Source organism: Ruditapes philippinarum, unplaced genomic scaffold (genome assembly GCF_026571515.1).
Source record: "Ruditapes philippinarum isolate M1 unplaced genomic scaffold, ASM2657151v2 ctg1274_1_1_1_1, whole genome shotgun sequence".
Lineage (NCBI taxonomy): Eukaryota > Metazoa > Mollusca > Bivalvia > Venerida > Veneridae > Ruditapes > Ruditapes philippinarum.
Window position 1 is genome coordinate 86,781 of NW_026863688.1, and position 20,141 is coordinate 106,921.

The following is a 20,141-nucleotide window of genomic DNA, read 5'->3' on the forward strand; positions in this document are numbered from 1 at the left end:
ATTTTTTGAATATTATTACGACCTGCATGGTCACGTGTCTTAAACATAAAACTTGTTTTCCGCTACTTTGACAACGTTTAAAAAAGCTCCATAAAGTATCATAATTTTAAAACGTTTTGAAATTCTGTTTAAACTTATCTTCACTCCAAGTGTCTTAAGTAGATGACAATGTTACGACTTTGGTAATATACGCCCAGAATAAATTTAGACGTTTTCTTATTGTCTAAAACCTGCAGTTATACACATACAACATATGCAAAATTACTTTCATCAATTAACTGTTTATTTCTTTTTTGTCTTTGCAAAATATGTTAGTTTTAAATGAATATTAAGTTTCAAATAAATAATACATGGCGGGCATTGTCCTGACCGGGTAGTGATGGGGAGATTTTAAGGAGAAATACGGTATTCTGTAATGTTGCCAGGATATATATCTAAAAAAGCAGATAGCATCAAACATTGCCGAACTGCGAACGCTAACTCATAGTTGATTTCTTCTCAAAAGTGTATTTGATAGTTTATAAGAAGCTGTTATTCTAAGACATTAAACGTTTCACTATACATTTGTATTTTTAAGACTTTTTAAAGTAAACATATATAAAACGATGTATAATGTAATGGGAAGTGCAATGAAAAGTCTCTGTTTTTTATCATTATGTGTTTTAGTGGTGAATGCAAAACGGAGAGACAGATTTGATATAATCGAAAAAAGAATGAGCGTTGTTGAATCACGAGTAAGTGCTGACAAGGAACTGGCAAAAGATATGTTTGTGTCATTGCAACAAGATTTCGATGAACTTAACAATTCTATGATAAATTTCAAGGATCAAATGTGTCCCACACTGCATCAACAGACAGGAAAAGAGAAGCAGACTAGTTCTACAAAACGTGCTGAACTTCTAAAGTCAAGCCGAATACTAGTGTCCTTAGGACTTAATAGGGAGAAACAATGGACAAGAGATCAAGTGGAAAAACTTACGGGTCTAGTGAATGAACAAACTGGTCTGCTAAATCAGAACTTCTCAGAGCTTAAAAACGAACTCAAAGATGACAAAGAAGAAATGGAAAGCAATCTAGAAGTGATCAATGCAAAAATTGATGACACAATCCAAACAAAAATTAGCAAACTGGACGAAATAATCACAAATAATGTGAAAGATATGAACGAAGTGTCTCTAAAGAGTGACACCACAGAGAAGTTGATAAGTGCCCAGCAGAGAGAAATAGAAACTTTAAAAGAAACTCAAGCTAAACTTTTAAATGTTTTAATTTCTGCAAAATTGATAAACTATGACTATACATGCCCATCGGACTGGACAAAATATTTATCGTATTGTTATTTGTATGTGAATGAGATAAAAACGTTCAGTGAAGCTCGTGTCCATTGTAAGCGTCTAGGAGCAACCTTGTCCGACAGTGAAAATGAAGCAGAGAATATTTTTTTCGATATGTTAGAAAGAAGTCATCGTCATGTATGGATCGGTTATTCTGACGAGAAGGAGGAGGGTACTTGGATATCAGAAAGAACTGGTCAACCTGCATCATTCACGTACGTATATTTGATAACAATCTAGGAAAAGATTGATCCCTCGCAAGCATTAATCACAATATAATTACATGAAAATTGCAAACTCGGTTTGATTGAGACTGAACATAAGGGATAATAAAAAATGTGCAATATCCCTCACGACCCCTAACACCGACTTGAGCGGTACTCAATAATTGATAATTATTTTACTAGTAAAAGTTTACCTTGTACTGTTTTACTTTGTTTCCCGCAGTAATGATTTTTTATAGATACAATTACATGTGTAACAAAAAATATCTACGATATGATTGATGATATTAAACAGTCATGCGATAGACTGGGTACTTATAATAAAATTTCTTGCGGTCAGTCATAGACACGGTATATAAAGGTGACCGCTTATTACAGCTAAGACGTCCGCAGTTTCTGACTCATTTCCGATGACGGTTGCCTTGGAAACATGTCGACATCATTTTGTAGATTTTTACATAATGGACATTATGCTCATGTTTTTTAACAGACTGAAAATATCTAAATACTTTTGCATCATTACTAGTGATGACCTGTTTATCAAAACAATTAAGCATTAAATGTTAAACTGAATATGAACTTTATTTTGTCATTTAATACGTAATTGCAATCGGAAGTCGCGATATCGATTCATCGTCTATTCTCAACCGTCGATACGATAATATATATCGATAAGTAAGGAAAATCGATTCCATAAAAAGAGTCCGTAGAAGTTATTAAATATTATTTTAGTATTTTAGCATAATAAATAAAATTTGACTATATATATGGTCGATAGAGTTTAATCACGACTTTATACTTCTGAAAGGTTTGCTATTTTTATCCAGTAGCCTACTCAAAATTTATTAGGCACATTAATTGTTTTCTTGTGAATCATACACTAAATGGTCTTCCTATAAAAATGCGCTGTTTTGAAAAGCCTAAGCTATATTCACCTTTATTTTCTCAACTATGCGAAACCATGTGGTAAAGAAATCACTTGTCATGTAGAAAATGTTGCCATGTATTAGTAGAAGGAAGCGACGATAGCTTCTAAGTTAAAAGTTCTGATCCATTTCCAGACTGTATGTAATTGATTAGACGTTTATTCCATTGTGTACTTAGTTGTGAATACCAATATAAAACCTATATACAAGGATTAATCTTTTTTATACTTACATACGCGCTAGTCTGTTTGTGATTTTCATGATCAGTATGTAACATCAAACGTGAAAATAAGAAAGAAAATTTATTTTTATAAAAGTAGATATTGTTTATATTTTCAGAAAGTTTACAACCGGTCAACCCAATGGAGGTACTAGACAGAATTGTGCTTTTATGGAAAGCTCCGGCGATCTATGGTTTGACACTACATGTTACAACAGTTTCCGTTTTATTTGTAAAAAAGATGTCAAGATGGATATTAAGTTTTGAACATCAGTACATATGTTTGATTCAAGGCTAAGGCTTATTGAACCTTTTTGGTCATTAAAAAGCTTTTTTAGTTTAACTTATTGTACAGTTATAACATGTATGACTTAATAATCTTGCTAGTCTGAATCAACGTAAAAATATAACTTGTATGACTAAATTATAATACCAGTTTCAATCATTGTACAACTTTTAGCACTGAATTTTATAATCTTAGTCTGTAACATTGTGCAATAATAACTTGTATGACTAAATTATAATACCAGTTTCAATCATTGTACAACTTTTAGCACTGAATTTTATAATCTTAGTCTGTAACATTGTGCAATAATAACTTGTATGACTAAATTATAATGCTAGTTTATATCGATGTACATTTATAAGCTGTATGACTAAATTATAATATTAGTTTGTATCATTGTACAATTTCGAGCTGTATGACTAAATTATAATGTTAGTTTGTATCATTGTACAATTATAAGCTGTATGACTAAATTATAATGCTAGTTTGTATCATTGTACAATATAATCTGTATGACTAAATTATAATGTTAGTTTGTATCATTGTACAATTATAAGCTGTATGACTAAATTATAATGTTAGTTTGTATCATTGTACAATTATAAGCTGTATGACTAAATTATAATGTTAGTTTGTATCATTGTAAAATTATAAGCTGTATGACTAAATTATAATGCTAGTTTGTATCATTGTACAATTTTGAGCTGTATGACTAAATTATAATGTTAGTTTGTATTATTGTACAATTATAAGCTGTATGACTAAATTATAATGTTAGTTTGTATCATTGTAAAATTATAAGCTGTATGACTAAATTATAATGTTAGTTTGTATCATTGTACAATTTCGAGCTGTATGACTAAATTATAATGTTAGATTATATTATTGTACAATTATAAGCTGTATGACTAAATTATAATGCTAGTTTGTATCATTGTACAATTTCGAGCTGTATGACTAAATTATAATGTTTGTTTATATTATTGTACAATTATAAGCTGTATGACTAAATTATAATGTTAGTTTATATCATTGTAAAATTATAAGCTGTATGACTAAATTATGATGTTAGTTTATATTATTGTACAATTATAACCTGTATGACTAAATTATAATGCTAGTTTGTATCATTGTAAAATTATAAGCTGTATGACTAAATTATAATGTTAGTTTATATCATTGTACACATATAACCTGTATGACTAAATTATAATGCTAGTTTGTATCATTGTAAAATTATAACCTGTATGACTAAATTATAATGCTAGTTTGTATCAATGTAAAATTATAAGCTGTATGACTAAATTTTAATGTTAGTTTATATTATTGTACAATTTTGAGCTGTATGACTAAATTATAATGTTAGTTTGTATCATTGTAAAATTATAAGCTGTATGACTAACTTATAATGTTAGTTTGTATCATTGTACACATATAACCTGTATGACTAAATTATAATGTTAGTTTGTATCAATGTAAAATTATAAGCTGTATGACTAAATTATAATGTTAATTTATATTATTGTACAATTATAAGCTGTATGACTAAATTATAATGTTAGTTTGTATCAATGTAAAATTATAAGCTGTATGACTAAATTAAAATGCTAGTTTGTATCATTGGTCAATTATAAGCTGTATGACTAAATTATAATGTTAGTTTGTATCATTGTACAATTATAAGCTGTATGACTAAATTATAATGTTAGTTTATAGCATTGTACACATATAACCTGTATGACTAAATTATAATGCTAGTTTGTATCATTGTAAAATTATAACCTGTATGACTAAATTATAATGCTAGTTTGTATCAATGTAAAATTATAAGCTGTATGACTAAATTATAATGTTAGTTTGTATCATTGTACAATTTTGAGCTGTATGACTAAATTATAATGTTAGTTTGTATCAATGTAAAATTATAAGCTGTATGATTAAATTATAATGTTAGTTTATATTATTGTACAATTATAACCTGTATGACTAAATTATAATGTTAGTTTATATCATTGTAAAATTATAAGCTGTATGACTAAATTATAATGTTAGTTTGTATCAATGTAAAATTATAAGCTGTATGACTAAATTATAATGTTAGTTTGTATCAATGTAAATTATAAGCTGTATGACTAAATTATAATGTTAGTTTGTATTATTGTACAATTATAAGCTGTATGACTAAATTATAATGTTAGTTTGTAAGATATGTTAGTTTGTATCAATGTAAAATTATAAGCTGTATGACTAAATTATAATGTTAGTTTGTATCAATGTAAAATTATAAGCTGTATGACTAAATTAAAATGTTAGTTTGTATTATTGTACAATTATAAGCTGTATGACTAAATTATAATGCTAGTTTGTATCATTGTACAATATAAGCTTCATGACTAAATTATAATGTTAGTTTATATTATTGTAAAATTATAAGCTGTATGACTAAATTATAATGTTAGTTTGTATTATTGTAAAATTATAAGCTGTATGACTAAATTATAATGTTAGTTTATATCATTGTAAAATTATAAGCTGTATGACTAAATTATAATGTTAGTTTGTATCATTGTACAATTATAAGCTGTATGACTAAATTATAATGTTAGTTTATATCATTGTAAAATTATAAGCTGTATGACTAAATTATAATGCTAGTTTGTATCATTGTACAATATAAGCTGTATGACTAAATTATAATGTTAGTTTATATCATTGTAAAATTTTAACTTGTATGACCGAGCCTTTGTTCATTCATTTTTCAGTCATTACATGTATATTTCTCTTTGACTTGTAATGAGAAAACTTTTTCATTTTCTACCGTTGGTATCTTTAAAACAGCTCAATTATTTAAAGACATGTACATGTATAGGTTTTATCAATAAATGAATCCGGATGGTGAAAAAGTGAAAATTTCATTCGACAAGGCCTGTGTTCGCGGGCAGCTTATTGTACTTATCTCAGTGCTTAATATTTAAAGATCCTGTAACACGGTTTTTTCATGGTTTTATTTTATAAATATGATGCTCAAATTAAGATTTGTCAATATTGTAAGTTCCAATAAGCATTATTTATAAAGATATTACCGAATTTAACATTTCATGTAAAGAGAGGTAATTAGAAATTGATTTTCTATAAATTCTAAGTCAAATTTTCCAATAAGAAAGGAATGCATATAACTTATTAATTAAATATAATGTGTACAAATATTTGGAGTACAAATTTTACATATTCTTCAATGTTTGACAATTGTTTTATTTGCATAATTATTTACATATATAATTTTTTGCAAGTGTGGTACACACACAGTAGCAAGATCAATCACAAAACATACAGGATCTTTAAGTAAAAGGAACGTAGAAAAGGGGCGTAATTCTGCAATGTTTGAATGCATGTAATTTTTTTAATAGATATTGTCAAGTTAAAAAACTGCTCATTTGTAACACGCTTTATGGAAATAAAGATATAAAATGAGGGTTTAGTTATGTTTTGCTATTATTAAGTTTAGTATGAAATACACTCATAATTTTTGGTAAATCATAAATTTTTAACAACATATGATTGGCTTTATTCTCAATTGAAATATGTTTCATTTTTTTTTCAATCAGCTTTAGAATTTTCATACACATTTTCTTGACTGTATTTCAGAATTGATAATTTACTTTCTAGAAATGATTTCTTTCTGGCCCTTTCAAATCGTATAAGGATATTTTGACTTCATACAAAGATATGTTTAAAATTCTAGACACTTTAGGTGGTCACAATTTGAAAACAGTGTCGTTAAAAAAGAAACTGGCATTATTATTTTTAAGAAGACCAACTTTACTTGACCTGTAATAGGGAACGCATATTCTCATACATATTTGTTTATTCTTTTGTTCAATAAGACACATTCTTGAAATAGATTAACTCATCTGGAGACTTTCATCTTTGAGCAAAATATGATCTCTTTAAAAAAAAGTCAAGCTTCTCAGATATACGTATATTTGATTTGGGTTAGAATTAAATTTTACTTATTCCGGTTTTTGATAGTGATTGCTGAGCGATATTTGGGATAGTCTGAAGCTATATTCCGATAAATGATTTTCATTTTCATGATAACAACTGATGATCCATTCGTCCTTAGAGATATTGAACATGGACATAAATATGTGATTCAGTTAATAGATCTAAAAATTTTTGACCTGAAAATTGACTTCTCAATCATATAATGGCTACACAGTTGCTTGGTAATATTTCAGCTGAATTAACAAGAAATGAATGGTGTTTAAACTAATATACATGTATAAGTCTGTTCTTACAGATAACATTTAGATCATATCATCAATGCAAAGCACAAAAGACATGAAACATTCTATCATACCGGTTAATCTTGTACATTAATCAAAAATGTTCGTTTATCAGAAATGCATTTTATTTGTAATAAATCCTTCCTCGTCTGTATTTAAACAGTTGTATGTCCGATAACGATACGAAATGAGTTATAACTTTCAAAAATATTTGAATAATGTGAAATATTAGTTAATACTGATTAGGAATTCCGGATGTTCCTAATTGTCATCATTTTTTAATTCTGCTTAAACCGGTGCAGGGGGGGGGGCGGTAATAGCCTACACTTACATCTACCATCCATGAACGTGATCAATCAAATTGAGTCTGCAACAGTTTTCAGTTTGACCTTTTTGGATGTTTTATAAGGTATGAAAACAATTAATTAACGATATATGATTCAATAAGCAAACATTGTTTTCCAAAATAAAGTCAAACTTAATACGGGAAGAATTGTAGCTGTTGAAAATGTACTAAGGATAGGGGTGTAAATGAGTTTCCTTAAAAACTAAACTGTTAATAATGAAAACCATTGTTCTAATTTTTTTTAAAATAATTTACAGGTTGATGGAATCGCGGAGTTCCGAGTCAATCAGGATTATAATAAAATGCGAGGACATAAGTCCGAGTTGTTCCTTATTGCAAAAGACACTTTGATATTTTGTCTCTTCGATTGCAGAAATAGTGCAGGAAATATAAAATTTAGTATCTAAGCATGCTATTTATTCGTTGTTCAATTGAAAAATATATCATTTTGATTATTTGTTGTTTTTTTTCTTTTAACATTAAAATACAATATATTTTTTTCTTGTTCTTGATGAAGAATGATCAGTATGTTACAGCAAAGAAAAGTAAAAAGAAATGTGTTGTTCTTTGCTCACTTTCTACCGTTCTGTATTCTTCTTATGCCTTATCAATCAAAAGAAAACAAGTATTTTCTGTACACTTGAAATACATTTGATTTACGATACTTTGATTACAAAGGTGATTTGCGCTAATGTAATTACTAGGAAAGTTCCCCATCCTATTTATCAAAACTAATTTATTTACTTTTTTTGTTATTTCAACTTGTCAGATTATATTGTTTTCTAACTATTTTCAATTCAATCGAAGAACATGATAACTGCATTCAAAGATAATGCTTGTTTACTTATTATATCCCTCGTTCTTAGCATGCTAAAAAAGAAACGATAAGCATGTTAAAACCACAAGTGGCAAGTCTTTGTCACCAGTATAGAGACAGGCCAGACTTCAAATCCATAGAGTCTGGCAAGGCTCTAAACTGTTGTCTGTTAAATTCTTATATTTTGGTATTGACATCCTTAAAAATTAAAAAAAAAACTGATAAATAGTTTCCTCATGTGAAAATTAAACCAACATATGTTTTACCGGAAACCAACATATCTTTAAACCGATGCTCAGGACGACGATTCATATGAAGTTGGTCCCCCGTGATAGAGACAGAGTTCTCGCCTCGTCAGTATAGAGATCCTGGAATAGGTATTTTTTAGCTTTCGTTATTTTGTTTTAGACATTTTTCATGTTTTTCATCTACTGGATTTTAGTTCCTAATGAATGCCATGCATACGAGGCTATTTTGAGATTTAACAGAGTTTGTGTCAACGCAGTCGATAATTAAGGGGCTAAAAGATTGCATAAATTGCAATTAAAGGAAAAAATATGCATACAAATGTGCCAAAGTTTTTAAAAATTAGTGAATGTTTATCATTGAAATTCTGAGTTTCAAATACAAATAAAAACTATTCAAATTTGTTTAATAAGTGGAAAAAATCAAATACATTAGTGTTTACCTCAGTACAACAGACTTAGGATACAGTAATATTATTGCTTTTCAACTTTCTGTTCGGTCTGAAATGTCCTCCTTTACGACCTTCCATGTATATTTACCATACTTATAACTAAACGATACTTTACATTATATGTGCTTATAAATTTATGCTTGACAAAACTATTATATGTTGTCTGTAAAAACTGATGGAAATCTTTTATCTAATCTAGATTATCACTCCTTGAATCCTACATAATCCGACGATATTTCAATTCAATTATCGATGTCACTAATGAATACGACAGCCGTGTAAGCAATTAACTGTACCGCCCTGTAAAGTGATGCATTGTTTTCCCGAATTTGTTAATGTTTATATGGTGTGAATTCGTTCATTCTGTGGCATGTTTGAAATTATTTCATATTGTGTTTGCTTTCAGCTTAATTGTGTTGTATTTAATGCTTAAACTGAAATCAAAAACGTATGCTCTTTCCGGATGTTGTATTTTCAATTTTCACTAAAGGCACGTTTATAATGCGTTTGTATAAATATTGGAATATTGATTCCTATTTTAAATTTATAATAATTTAAAATGTCAATATCTTAAGTATTTAATTAACCCCCCCCCCCCCATCCTTACGTACACAAAAGTCAAATGACTGAAAATAATTTTATGATGATAGTATTGAAAACAAAATTCTAAATTCAGTCAAAGGTGTACTTTAAAAAGCTGTATTCAATAAACAATCATTTAAGCAAGAAACTGTCCCCGAATAAATGGAAACTATTTGATAAAGACGTGTTTAACCACTCAAAACGTTAGAGATTGATAATTTTTGTGCACGGGATAGTAATTTATTAAATGTTCCCAGGGTGGTTTCTAAATCATCTCTTCAAAGTCCTCCTGGTAACTACATTGATGAAGTATGCAGCTTTGTGCAGAAATAGTTACTAGTAATTTAGCGATAAGGCATCAACGGTTTCCAGTCAATGTATCCAAGTCCATTTAGTAACTAACAATATATTTCACAGATATTTCAGTTCGTATATATTGGTTGAATATCAAATAACGAAGGAAAAAAGATTTTCATGTTTTGTTTGGGTTAACGGAGCGCCATTTTGATTACTCAAGCTGTAAAGGCAAACCCTCAGCCACAAGGGCCAAGGGAAAACGTAATTAAATCAATCTTTGTAGCTCATTTGTCTTGTTGTTTTTTACACATACAGCCAATGAATTGAATTAAGTGTAACAAATTTAAAAATGTGGAAGCAAACCAATAATTCTGCTACATCATATAATAATTATTATAATTGTTGACATTTCCGTATATTCAATAATATTTTTATCAAAAAAAGATAAAACTGTAGCTGGTAATCAGAATTGTGAGCTCATATTATTCTATAAAGACGGCTTCGAGAATTTATCACATGCCGTTAGTTTTTTTATCATTTATCATTTTTTTTGCATTGCATTTTGATAAATTGTTAATTATTTCTGTTAAATGTGAAGTATAGAAATAACGTTGAAAATCAATAAGATGGTAACGCTATTCAGGCTTTGATATGTTTTGTTGACAGCTCGTTGTCTCAAATCATAAATAATGCACACTTGCCTTTGTCATACGTATAATCATAATTGCATCGACGTTAGTGGCAACTGCGGCATCCCTGTATGACTTTTGTGTAGCATACAACTTATTGATATGGGAATAATGTTCATACATCGCAATGACTATCATTTATGTTATCAATACATATACAATTAGCAATGCGATATATAAATATATTTATATTTAGGGTCATAGATATTGCAATATTAAACAATCTCTGCCTCTGAATTATGTTAAAGTCGGTGCTAGGATGGTCGTGGACAGTAGCTTGCAAGAAAGACTGTCAAATTAAATCTAGTCCGAGATATTTTGCTCTTTTGGGCGTACTTTAAGGTTTCTGTTTGACTATCTTATTCTTCAATTTATATATCTCCATTTTACAATTTCAACATTTCTATGACTTAGAAAAAAAGAACGGATAAATCCCGGGTTTCAATTATCATAACTTTTGAGGCTGTTGTCAAATGTGTTTGTTTTAGCGACTTACTTATGTTTGATTAGAAAATAATAATAATTATTATCATCAGTTATCAGGGTGAACTAAAAACACTAAAGTTATGCATTTAATTTTTTTATTCTATTTTCTTTACCTGTGTCTCTCATTTTCTTCTGTCATACTGTTAGTTTCTGTTAGATCCTAAGAAATGAATCATTAACAATTTTATAACTTTATTTCAGTGGGTAACTTACATATCTTCAATCATAAGTGCATATTGATATGTTTATTTGCAAAACGATGTAGGATGAATTATACTTTACTGAAATTGTCTAAAATTTCCTCTTGTAACAGACAGGTTTTTTAACCACTAAGAACAGTTAATGACAAATATTTATGCCAAAAATGTATCTGTTGTTTGGGTATTGAATGTGTAAAAGGGAAAGAAAAATGCAACTTGAGGAACTATATAACAGTATGAATCTTAAGGATCATTTAAAGAAAAAAATGTTTTCGAGTGATTTGAAATGTTTTGAAGTTTACAAATGTCTTGATTTGTCTCTGATAAGTCTGATGATACCAAATTGCATTGTGTGCCAAAGTTTTAAATATTTTAAGTACTTGAAATAAAATCGTAATTGAAATTTGTTTTATGTGTCGGATTTGACACGTATTTTGTAGTGTGTATTGAGGTGTCTTTTTCACGTGCATGTACATGTTTCATGTATTTTACAACAAGGTGGTAAATATTTATATAAATTTTTGTACATGTTTCATGTATTTTACAACTTAAGGTGGGAAATATTTATATAAAAGCGACGCACGCTGGCACATTGGCACACATTTTAGAATTCCTCAAGGTTAAACTTCGAAATTAAAAGGTCAGTTTAAAAGTGGTTAAGGAGAAATTAAATTCACGGTTTGTTTTTTATCATTTGTTTATGGCTGATTAATTTTAAAGGTAAAATAAAACATTGGGGAGTTCTCACTCTTCACTGTTGTCAAAGAAGTTCATGACAAATTGTACAAAAGAATATTTTTCTGAAATATAAATAATTTGAAGCAATGCATTTCTTTTTAAAATAATTTTTGTCATTTTGACAAATCTCTGTTGGCTATTTCCATGCTTACTGAATGGTTGTTATTACATTATCATTATTGAAAAGGTGACAGTAATTGCTCAATAATTTAACTAACTAACTAACAACAACATCATCAACAGCACTAATATGTAATTATAACCATAATTGAAATTCACGCTTTATATATCAATTACTTTTATTGCCTTCCGTTCGTAGGGGGATTTGCAAAGTCCTTTTAAGATAATTACAATATCTATGTAATCATCACTTTATGAGAATGGTGTTGGGGACACTTTATTTTCACCACATCATCAATATATTATAATGTCCGCATCATTGAAGGACATTGTTATTAACGGATGGTATGCTGTGTATAATTTCTATACTCCTGTGGACAGAACTAGCCATATATCAAACCTATATATGACACGTTCTTTGATGATAATGATAATAAGTAATCAGGCATGGTATGTTAATAATGGCAGAGATGTTATAAATTTGATATAATATATTGAACTATTAATAATTTAGTGCATATTATAATGATTATAGATTATTCCTGAAGATATATCATAATGTATATATGTAACTTAAATAACGGTCTATGTTTGTAAACTTGTATCGCATTTACATCATAACGCTTTACATCTGCATGACGTTGTTAACATTTTCGGACCTGTTGCCTTTCTTTTGGTCTTATATAGGGGCTTTATGTGACCTAGGCTCTTTCTTGATGATCAAAAGTGATGTACATTTATACTTAAGAACGTTGTAGCATATTGACTGCATTTTTTTATAAAAAAGCAACCAGTATGTACAGATCATATAGTTGCAAGTTTCCTTAAAATAAGACAATAAAAGAGCAGCTGGTTGAAGTACAGTTTATAATACTACTTCTTACATTTTATATGTGTCCCCTATCAGCGATACTAATTGGTCATAAAAATTTCAGTACAAAACAATTAAATGCTCAAACACCACCCTGTGAACATACTGTGTCTTAAGTTTGCAGTTTTGCATAAGTATTGAATAGAAAACGAGACTGTGACCCTAGATATAAGTCGGACAATCCTTCTTTAAGACTCCGCTGCAAAATGAAATCCTAGAAAATGAAAATTGTTTTAATATCATATATCGTAATTGAATGTGAGAAGTAATAAATGATGTCAATTTAATGTGATGCCTAAAATCGTTTCGGCTCCAACAGGTCTGGGATTTTTTTCAATCAGCTTTAGAATTTTCATACACATTTTCTTGGCAGTATTTCGGAATTGGTAATTTACTTGCTAAAAATGATTCCTTTCTGGTCCTTTCAAATTGTATAAGGATATTGTCATAAAGGTGTATGCATCCAATTCTTTGCAAGAGCATCTGCTTAGTAAATAACAGCAATGTATACAGCGTTATGCAAACAATTTTATTTAACTTTCTTTTAAGAATATTTTTTGCCTTAAGGATGAGCATTTATGGTAACGGTACTTTTTCAAATAATGATGACAAAGTGGAAAACATACCCCTTTTCGTGATAAGATTTTACTTGACTTAAGGTAGAGAAAAACTATTTCAACAAATTATGTGCCTTTATTCGAAACAGACACTGTGATTTTGAAAAAATTCTATATTTTGACACATGATCAAGTAATTTTGTTGTGTCAGTCGATTTATGACCCACCTGAGGGATAGAAATATAATATCAACATGCTGATATTACGATTGTAAATTGATGTATCTTTGGCAATGGATGCTGTCTTAGTCGCCTGAGATATAATTATAATAAAAATATTGATAATTGCTGCACAATCTCTCTTTAAATATAAAATAAACATATTTTGACTTCACACAAATTAGATATGTTTAACATTCTACACACTATAGGTGGTAACAATATGAAAACATGTTTATAGTGTCTTTAAAAATGAAACTGGCATCATTATTTTTTAAGAAGACTAACTTTACTTAACCTGTAATAGGGAACGCATATTCCCATACATATTTTTTCATTCTTTTGTTCAAATTAGACATGTTATTGACATAGTTTGACTCATCTGGAGACATTCAGCTTTGAGCAAAATATGATCTCTTTAATAAAGTTAAGTTTGTCAGATATATTTGATTTGGGTTGGAATGAAATGGTAGCGAAATTTCAGACCCTGATGCTGTAAATTGAAAATGCCGAAAGTAGTCCGGTTTTTGAAGCGGTTACTTCCCTTTATATGTACACTAACACCGAAAAATTCAGGGGAGATCACTGCGTAAAGATTGTCAAATGATAAGCGCATTGATTTTCAAGCAAAAAAGTTCCCAAATGGTCGAAGATTTATAATATTGTTTTATTATTTATAGATATACATGCTTATGGTAAGCTCCATGATTATTTACATCTGTGTTAAACAACAGGTTTAGCGCCGAAATAATAAGTGTTACAAACCCTAATTTAGAATGATATGGTTTTCTTCAGGCCATAAACATATAACTTCACCGTGGCCGAGGGGTTTGCACGCTCGCTTAGGAATCGAGAGGTCTGGATTTCAAATCCCAGTTAAGGAAATTTTTTTTAATCGTTTATTAAAGTCAAATAAACATTGAATAGAATATCAGTGTTGCAATTAGTCTTATAGCCAATTTTCTACAGTTAAAACACTGGAAAGCATTGGTTGCACTATACAAAAACAAAGTGGTTTATAATCTCACAACCTTCACCTTTCTGACATTCTGAGACCCAAACAAATTCAGCGCCTTCTGTGCTTTGATTTTATGATAGTGATTGCTGAGCGATATTTGGGACAGTCTGTAGCTAAATTCCGATAAATGATTTTCAACTGATGTTCAATTCGTCCTAAGAGATATTGAACATGGACATAAATAGGCGATTAAGTTAATAGAATCTAAAGTTCTCTGACCTGAAAATTGACTTCGCAATCATATAATGGCTTGGCAATATTTCAGCTGAATTAACAAGTAATGAATCGTGTTTAAACTAATATATAAATCTGTTCTTACAGTTTTCATTTAGATCATATCCTCAATGCAATGTCCACAACTGACATGAAACATTCTATCATACCGGTTAATCTGGTACGTTAATATTTTAGATGATGTTCGTTAAACAGAATGTTGAATTTTACTTTAAAAATTCTTTCTTGTCTGTATTTATACATTTGTATGTCAAATAACGGGACGAAATGAGTAAAGAATTTTAAAAATATATGAATTATGTGAAATATTAGTTAATACTGTTGATGAACACATCTGCGCATGTTTTTATTTTCTTATCATAATTTTGAATTCTGCTTAAATCGGTGCAAGGGGGCGTTATTTTTTCGGTATTAATTCGTTGTTCATTTGCAAAGTATAGATTTTTTTTTTAGATTTTTGTTGTTGTTTTGTTGTTTTTATCTACTCGTAATTGCTAGAATTAAAATACTATATAGCTCTACTTCAGCAGAAAAAGTAAAAGGAATGTGTTGTTCTTGCTCACAATCTATCGTTCTGTATTCTTCTTATATGTAATCAATCTCACACAAACCAAAGTAGTATGTGTTTCTTTTCTGTACAATTGAAAACCATTTGATTTACGATACTTTGATAACACAAGTGATTTGCACTAATGTAATTACTAGGAAAGTTCCTCACCCTATTTATCTTAACTAATTCATCCACTCTTTCTTTTATTTTAACTTGTCAGATTATATTGTTTCTTACTATTTTCAATTAAATTGAAGAACATAACACTTGCATTCATAGATATGCTAGAACAATGTACGTTTACCATGCTTAAACCAGAAGTGACAAGCCTTTGCACCAGGCGAGCCTTGTTACAACCAGTTTTGCAATAAAACGAGTTTTGCAATAATTTTATTGCAAAACTCGTTTTTATTGCAAAACCGGTTGTAATCAAATTGCAATAAGATCATATCAACGCAACTAGTTTTGCAATAAAATTATTGCAAAACTCGTTTTTATTGCAAAACTGGTTGTAACAGAGCCTGTTAATCAATAAAGTCTGACTAGGCTCTATACTGTTGTCAGTTGAATTATTGTATTTTGGTATTGTCATCCTTTTAAAATAAAAAACCTGTTGAATATTTTCCTCATGTGAAAATTATATCAACATATGTTTTACTGGAAACAAACATATCTTTTAACCGATGCGCGTTTCGTTGTGGTCCCCCTGTGATAGTGACAGAGTGCTCGCTTCGTAACTATAGAGATCCTGGCAAAGTTACTATTTAGTTTTCGCTATTTCGTTTTAGACATTTTTTCAGTTCCTCTTGAATGTCATGCATACATGTACGAGACTATTTGAGATTCAACAGAGTTTGTATCAACGCAGTCGATATTTAAGGGGCTAAAGGCTAAATGGCATTTGAAGAAAAAAGATATTACACAAACGTGCCATTTTTTTTTAAATTGGTGAATTAATATTGAAAATCTGAGTTTCCTGACTGTAAAAAATCAAATGCCTTAGTACAAGGCCGCAGATTCAACAGGCTAAGGATACAGTTATATCTTTGCGTTTATTAATTGTATTACAGCATTTTGTTTGCTCTGACATATCCGCCTTCACGACCTTCAATAATATGTTAAATATATATAATTAAACAGACGTATCTAATAACGAAAGATATTTACTATTACAGTTGCTAATGCATTTTATGCTTGACAGAATCCTATATATAACAAGACAAAATCCTATATATACCGAGACAGAGTCCTATACATTACAAGACAAAATCCTATATTTAACGAGACAAATTTTCATATAAAACGAGACAAAATCCTATATATAACGAAACAAAATCGCATATAAAACAAGACAAAATCCTTTATATAACGAGACAAAATCCTATATATATCGAGACAAAATCCTATATACATGTATAACCAGACAAAATCCTATATATAACAAGACAAAATCCTATATCTAACGAGACAAAATCCTATATATAACGAGACAAAATCCTATATCTAACGAGACAAAATCCTATATCTAACGAGACAAAATCCTATATAAAACAAGACAAAATCCTATATCTAACGAGACAAAATCCTATATCTAACGAGACAAAATCCTATATCTAACGAGACAAAATCCTATATATAACGAGACAAAATCCTATATATAACGAGACAAAATCCTATATATAACGAGACAAAATCGCATATAAAACAAGACAAAATCCTTTATATAACGAGACAAAATCCTATATATATCGAGACAAAATCCTATATACATGTATAACCAGACAAAATCCTATATATAACAAATCAGATCGTATATATAACAAGACCAAATCTATATAAATTGATCAAGTCGAAATCTTTTATACAGTAAGGCAAATCGTTTATATAACGAGACAATCTTCTGTATATAACAAGACAAAATCCTATAATTTAATAACATGACAAAGCACTATAAAATTATATATTTGTCGTAACAAAATCCTATATAAAAATGAAACAAAATCTTAAATTAGGTAATGTTATTATACAGCTTATGATTTGAAATGTTGAAATAAATTGTTCAAGGCAAACGTTTCCTGTTAAAACTGACTGAGATCTTTTTATTTTATCTAGATAACATAATCCGGCAAAATTTCAATTCAATAATCAATGTCACTTATGAATACTACATCCGTATAAAAGCAAAAACATTAAACCGATTTGAAGTGCTCAGTAAAATGATGAATTGTTTTCCCCGGAAATTCGCTAATGTTTTTTGCATGGTGGTTTAATTCGTTCAAATTTATAACGTCAACATTGTGAAATTTTAAAATTTCATTTTGTAAATTTTCTTTTAAAAATAAAATTGGGGTTTGATTTAATGCTCAAAAAAAGAAATCAAAAAAGGATCTTCATTCCGGATGTTGGGAAATTTTTAATTTTCAAAAAAGGGAAGTTTTTTAATGCGTCTGGGAAAAAAAAAAACCCGGGAAAATTGATTCCTATTTTAAATGTATAATGATTTAAAATGTCAATGTCTAAAGTATTTAATTACTCCCAATCCCCCCCTTATACACACAAAAGACAAATGACTGAAAGTCATTTCATGAAAATATTCTTGAAAACAAAATTCAGATGTGTACTTTAATAATATGTATGCAATAAACATTCATTAAGTTTCAAGCAAAAAAGAGTCGCCTAAGCTTTATGCAATACTCAGTCACTAAAGCTGTATTCAATTAACACTGAAACAATATTGAATAACCATTCTTCGAATATGTATGGAATTAATACATCTTGAAAATATGTGCAATAACCAAAAATTGCGACAAAATGCAATAAACATTCCGTTAAGGTATATGCGATATATAAACATTATGTAAAGCAATATGCGACAAACCTTCCTTAAAACAACAAGCAAAAGATATTTATTGAAGTTATAAACAATAAACATTCCCCCAGAGCCATATGAAACAAACATAACCGAAACTATATGCAATAAACATTTATTGAAGCTATATACGAATAACCATTTACAGAAGCTTTATGCAAATAAACATTTACTAAAGTTATATGCAATAAACATTCCCAGATGATATTTGTATATCAAAATTCTCCGAAATTATGCGCAAAAATCTTTCCTCGAATAAAAATACATTTAACATTCCCCGAATGAATCTGCAATTAACGTTCCCCGTAATTTTATAAGAAATACACATTCCTCGGGTATATAAGAATTAAATATTCCTTGAATTGATCGGCAATTAATATTTTCTAAAATATATGAATTTTTGACAGCTGTTGTAACACAGATAATGTCCTTCGTTTATAACCAAAAGGATTTAATGAAAAAGGCGTATGCAAAGTTCTTTTTACAGAAGTTTGCCTCTATTGTTAGCTATTTCCCTTAAATGACATCACAATCAATGAAGCAAATAACAAAAGTAGATTACTAGTATTACTTGTAATGCTGTTTATGAATAACAATAATGGTTATTTATACCTTTTTACAAATATGAATTTGCCCTTGTTCTCCATTTTGTTTCTAAGTTAAAGGAGATGTATTTATACAATTTCACAAGTCAAAATTTTACAAACAAATTTATTATGTTTCTTTGTTTATTTTTGACTTTTCTTTGTCCATGCATATAAAAAAGGGAGGCGATTTATGATAATAATATAACGAAATGGTGCACTTAATAATTATAATAAACCATGCAAAAAGTATATTTAAGTCGGATTAGATAATCGTTATCCTTCAATCTTTCATGTTGAATTTGAAATCCGAGCCACGTTACTGATAGCCGCGGGGAATTTATGGGCTTTGAAGTGACGTCATCGATAGTCGCGGGTGTTTATGGGACATAATTGGGAATTCTAACATTAATCATCACAAAATATCGGATGTTATTCTTGAATCGTACAAAATCCAGCATTTTTGCAATAATCGATTTCACTCGTACAGAAGGTTAGGTCTCCGAGTAATGCCTTACAGTGGTATTTTATTGTTCTGTTAAGGAACTATTGTTTCTCTCTGTGTCGCGTATAAATACATGGAGGATTTATAACACTGATTTTTGTAAACTTTGTGCTTGTTTCGCACAATGAATGGAATTAAACATAATGTTGCGATAAGTTTAAATGTGTGTTTTTACACAGTGTCCGGTTATTTGAATTGACTCGGACTATTATATTTATCGGACTTTTGATCTTGTACGAGGTATGCTATGTGTTGTGCATCTTAAACAAAAACATCTTTGACTTTATTGTTTTACTTTTGAAATACAAATGTATATGCATTGAGCAAATCATGTAATTTTGAAACGATTGAACTAACTGAGGGGTGGATCAGTCTATACCGTATTCATTTGTATACTGTTATAAATAAACTTGAATCTTTGGTCATGAATATTAAAAATCAACTGAGTTTGCCAAAAAAAATACTACTAAACACATAAATGTATTCT

The 20,141-nt window shown here is 29.2% G+C and overlaps 2 protein-coding genes across 2 annotated transcripts in view; both read left to right on the top strand.

The window, feature by feature from the left end:
* Window positions 1-420: 420 nt before the first annotated feature.
* LOC132722993 (CD209 antigen-like protein B) lies at window positions 421-3,267 on the top strand. Its single transcript, XM_060707639.1, has 2 exons — window positions 421-1,549; window positions 2,824-3,267. Exons 1-2 carry the CDS (start codon window positions 606-608, stop codon window positions 2,969-2,971), a joined length of 1,092 nt encoding a protein of 363 aa, XP_060563622.1. The 5' UTR covers window positions 421-605; the 3' UTR covers window positions 2,972-3,267.
* Window positions 3,268-19,675: 16,408 nt separating this feature from the next.
* Window positions 19,676-20,141, top strand: part of LOC132722994 (potassium voltage-gated channel subfamily H member 8-like) — a 118,652-nt gene continuing 118,186 nt past the window's right edge. The window contains exon 1 of the mRNA XM_060707641.1: window positions 19,676-19,894. The gene's annotated coding sequence lies outside the window, so the exon portion shown is untranslated. The remainder of the gene's footprint in view (window positions 19,895-20,141) is intronic.

Excerpts from the sequence above, each read along its gene's own strand:
- LOC132722993 (XM_060707639.1), top strand. The coding sequence starts at position 606 with ATGTATAATGTAATGGGAAGTGCAATGAAAAGTCTCTGTTTTTTATCA. Across the intron at positions 1,550-2,823 it reads GGTCAACCTGCATCATTCAC|AAAGTTTACAACCGGTCAAC; the intron begins GTACGTATATTT and ends TTATATTTTCAG.